The sequence below is a fragment of the Drosophila subpulchrella genome, unplaced genomic scaffold (assembly GCF_014743375.2).
Source record: "Drosophila subpulchrella strain 33 F10 #4 breed RU33 unplaced genomic scaffold, RU_Dsub_v1.1 Primary Assembly Seq31, whole genome shotgun sequence".
Classification (NCBI taxonomy): Eukaryota; Metazoa; Arthropoda; class Insecta; order Diptera; family Drosophilidae; genus Drosophila; species Drosophila subpulchrella.
In genome coordinates, this window is record NW_023665567.1 from 995,953 (window position 1) to 1,000,081 (window position 4,129).

General features: G+C 39.0%; 1 protein-coding gene across 1 annotated transcript; it reads left to right on the forward strand.

The window, feature by feature from the left end:
• The first annotated feature begins 1,969 nt into the window (after nt 1-1,969).
• On the forward strand, nt 1,970-3,854 carry LOC119559676 (60S ribosomal protein L5). Its single transcript, XM_037872733.1, has 5 exons — nt 1,970-2,066; nt 2,127-2,159; nt 2,319-2,582; nt 2,641-3,078; nt 3,598-3,854. The coding sequence occupies exons 2-5, from the start codon at nt 2,157-2,159 to the stop codon at nt 3,790-3,792; spliced, it is 900 nt and encodes a 299-aa protein (XP_037728661.1). The 5' UTR covers nt 1,970-2,066; nt 2,127-2,156; the 3' UTR covers nt 3,793-3,854.
• Nucleotides 3,855-4,129: the final 275 nt, after the last annotated feature.

Genomic DNA, 4,129 nt, shown 5'->3' on the forward strand with positions numbered 1-4,129 from the left:
TAAAGATAACTTGAAAAATAAAGTTTTTGCTATCCGTTTGTGCTTTGATTTTGCGGTAAAAACAAATTCATTTCGCAGACAACATTCTTAGAAAATTTTGTGCACATGCATGCATCGCATTTTTATTTTTAGCAGTGCACCTCGCTCATTCTATTTCAGGGGGAAGTGTCCCTAATGCGACAACTCTCAACACAACATATCGAATGGCATGCCAAAACATGGATGACATCGATTTAACATCGATGTTTCTCCACCTCTAATGCTTGTACCGCATTAATCGCATTTTTATTTTTGGCAGTGCACCTCGCTCATACTACTCCAGGGCGAAGTGCTCCTAATGCCCCCGCTCTCAACATAATATATCGAATATAATGTTGACTTGCCAAAACATCGATGACATCGACTTAACACCGATGTTTCTCCACCTCTAAAGATCGTATGTCTTTGGCATATTATATGTTACTCGCTAGTTCAATGACCAGAAGTTCAGCTCTATTTCTTTTTTTTAATTTATAATGATCATGTAAATCCCTTTCTTTTGCAGCTCGAAGATATCTATAAAAAAGCCAACCAGGCCATTCGTAACGACCCCACACATAAGGTCACCGCAAAGAAGGCTTCTGTCGTTACAAAGAAGAGGTGGAATGCTAAGAAACTCACTAATGAGCAGCGCAGGCCACTATCGATAGTGGGCGCCATCGATATTCTACGATAATAAATTTTGAACCATACTATCGCCCGACTTAAACAAGATTTTTTTGAGGTAAAGCCTAGTACTCAGATCGGCTAAGAGTTTCACTAGTCGAAAAATCTTATTCTTTGCAGTGTGGCCGAAGTTTACAAGGTTCACCCGTAATGCATGTGGCATGGTTTTACTGACAAGCAGCTGTGTTTGTTGCCAAATGGAAAACAAATCAATAGGAGAAATTTAAAAATGAGGAGTCTGCTGATACACAAAGAAATTAAATTAAAAATAAATGGAATGTTCAACGAATGTTTTTATTTAGGTAAATTAGTAGTTTAAAGCTTCCTTCTCGTCCCACGGACGCTTTGCCATCTTTCCCGCGCCACTGCACTATGGGGAATTTGCCCACTTTTTGTCGCATTATAATGACATTATTATAATAATAATAACTTAAAAACGAAGCAACATTCAATGGTTTTGTTTTTTAACATATTATATGTTACTCGCTAGTTCAATAACCAGAAGTTCAGCTCCTACAGAAGAGAGCGAAGCGCTTAATTTGAATTGAAGTGCTTATTTACTGGGTATTTTATGAACATCGATTTAAATTGATTCGGCATTAACTGACTCTTCAGTGGAAATCTCGTTCCAGCGCTCGCTGTATATTTCGCTAAGTTCTTCTCTTGAGTACTCCTTTTTGCATTTGGGTGAAGGTTTTTCATAACAGACAATCTTACCTTTGCTGTAAGCCAGTTTACTGAGAAATTTCGAATTTTTTTGGGTTGCTTATTATTTTAAAAACGAATGGAAGGTCCATATGTTTTTTTTTAGCACAGCTCTTAAAAACGTAGAAAAAACTTTAGTTTTTAAAACAAATTACGCAACTGTAAATTTTTATTACAAGAGATCCCCTCATTTCCGCGTAAAAAAATTCTTAAGAAATCGCGTCAAATGGAGGGTAATGTTTTCGCGATATTTGCGTCACAGGCCCTTTTTCTAGACTATTACCCTGGGCTTTTACATATCTTCTCTTAAGAAGTCTTTACTATTTCCAAGGAAATCCATATCCTTAATGGGCCAAAACGATGTAATTATACGCGAAGAAGTTGTTATAACAATTTAAAGAATTCAGACTGCTTTAAAATGTTGTTCCAAAATCGCCACGCGCATAAATTCGATGTAGCGAAATTTGGTCGCTGAAACTGAAACTCCCTCTGTGTGAACAGGGTATTAAAGAGGCTATAATCAAAGCAAACACGACGCATCCATAATGGAAACAAAGCCAAAGAATAATTTCTGAAACGTATTATTTAGTACATATTCAGAGTGTCAGTATTGTGTCACACTAATTTCCTTCTTTTTGCTAGCAATTTCCGGCGAGGTACGTTTAGCATAGCTTCGCTCTGTCAATATTTTATTAATCACAGTTTTATACTTTTAGCGGTGATAAAAATATTTATCTATCAACACAATGGTGGGTTAAGTGAAAGGGGGAGTCATCCTTGAAATAATTTAAAGCTAAGAAAGTATTCTAACCTGCAAGTAACAGCACGTGAAGACGCAAAATCGTGATGCCAGCACAAGGCAGTTTTTATTTGTTGCCGTAACCATTGCATGTATATCTGTTTTGCAGGGTTTCGTTAAGGTAGTCAAGAACAAGCAGTACTTTAAGAGGTACCAGGTGAAGTTTCGAAGGCGGCGGGAAGGCAAGACTGATTACTACGCCAGGAAACGCTTAACGTTTCAGGACAAGAACAAGTATAACACTCCAAAGTACCGTCTGATTGTTCGTTTGTCCAACAAGGATATTACTGTCCAGATCGCTTACGCTCGCATAGAAGGGGATCGTGTTGTTTGTGCCGCTTACTCCCATGAACTTCCCAAGTACGGTATCCAGGTGAGTGGGAACGCTGCGATTCTGTGGAACATACTTACTGGTTCTGTTAATATTTTAGGTTGGTTTGACCAACTACGCTGCTGCGTATTGCACCGGCCTGCTGGTTGCCCGTCGTGTTCTCAACAAGTTGGGTCTAGACTCTCTGTATGCAGGGTGCACTGAGGTTACTGGAGAGGAGTTTAACGTGGAGCCTGTCGATGAGGGCCCAGGCGCCTTCCGTTGCTTCTTGGATGTTGGACTGGCTCGAACCACAACCGGTGCTAGAGTGTTTGGTGCCATGAAGGGAGCAGTTGATGGTGGTCTGAATATTCCCCATTCAGTGAAGCGTTTTCCTGGTTACTCTGCAGAGACCAAGAGCTTTAATTCCGATGTACATCGCGCTCATATATTTGGTCAGCATGTTGCTGACTATATGCGCACTTTGGAGGAGGAGGACGAAGAGAGCTTTAAACGCCAGTTCAGCCGTTACATCAAGTTGGGAATTCGTGCTGATGATGTGAGTACAATCTAGTTTTCTCTCTACGTCCACTTCGAAAATTGCAGCTTCGTTTTGCAACCAACAACGCTAGCTGTGCCAAAAGTGGACCACAATAAATCGGTAACCTTTGTTCGAAGCTTGGTAACTCTGTATGCCTAGCTTCCTGTTATGGTTACATAATCTATTCGTGTTTTTAACCGTAACTCATAGGATAATGGGGTATATTGTAAAGCTGTGATCATGAAAATTGTAGTGCACTCATCCTTTTACTCAAAAGTTCTACCGTGGCTAATTTATTTTCCGGTTAACATTTCTAAGTTAGATAAGACTATAGAGAAGAATACATCAAAAGTCCCGATCAATTTTCGAGTTTAAATCATATGTTCATTTTTTTTTTTTTTTTAGAAATTATGCCACATTTCGACCAACCATTAAAATAGTTTTCTAAGCCTATTTTTTCTCTCAATGTAAGATCAATTTCTGTTTCTATTTCTTTATTTAATTTATAATGATCATATAAATCCCTTTATTTTGCAGCTTGAAGATATCTATAAAAAAGCCCACCAGGCCATTCGTAACGACCCCACCCATAAGGTCACCGCAAAGAAGGCTTCTGTCGTTACAAAGAAGAGGTGGAATGCTAAGAAACTCACTAATGAGCAGCGCAAGGCCAAAATTGCCACACACAAGGTAGCTTATGTGGCCAAGCTCCAGTCGGAGACTGAGGCCTAAAAGTGCCAGTCACTTGTTGATTGACTATTGTGAAAATAAATAAACAGTTGTAATGACATTTATCAAAACAAGTCATTTTAAACCTTTCGGATTGACGGCATGGTATGTTTTAGAGCACGGTAAAACATTCGGTACGTGCCCCTGAAACTTCCAGATTTACATGCTGTACGGAAAACAACCTTGAACACTGACGAAACACTAAAGAAAAAATTCTTTGTCCAATAAAATGGTAATATTTTGTAATATTTCCATTCTGTTTTAAAGAGTATGAACGGTGTATATAATAAGGCTGGAAACGCCAGAAATTCGATAGGGTGGTGGTGGGGTATACAGGTGG

Coding starts and splice junctions, on each gene's coding strand:
- LOC119559676 (XM_037872733.1), top strand. Junction 2,583..2,640: donor TTCCCAAGTACGGTATCCAG/GTGAGTGGGAAC, acceptor TTAATATTTTAG/GTTGGTTTGACCAACTACGC. Junction 3,079..3,597: donor TGGGAATTCGTGCTGATGAT/GTGAGTACAATC, acceptor TTTATTTTGCAG/CTTGAAGATATCTATAAAAA.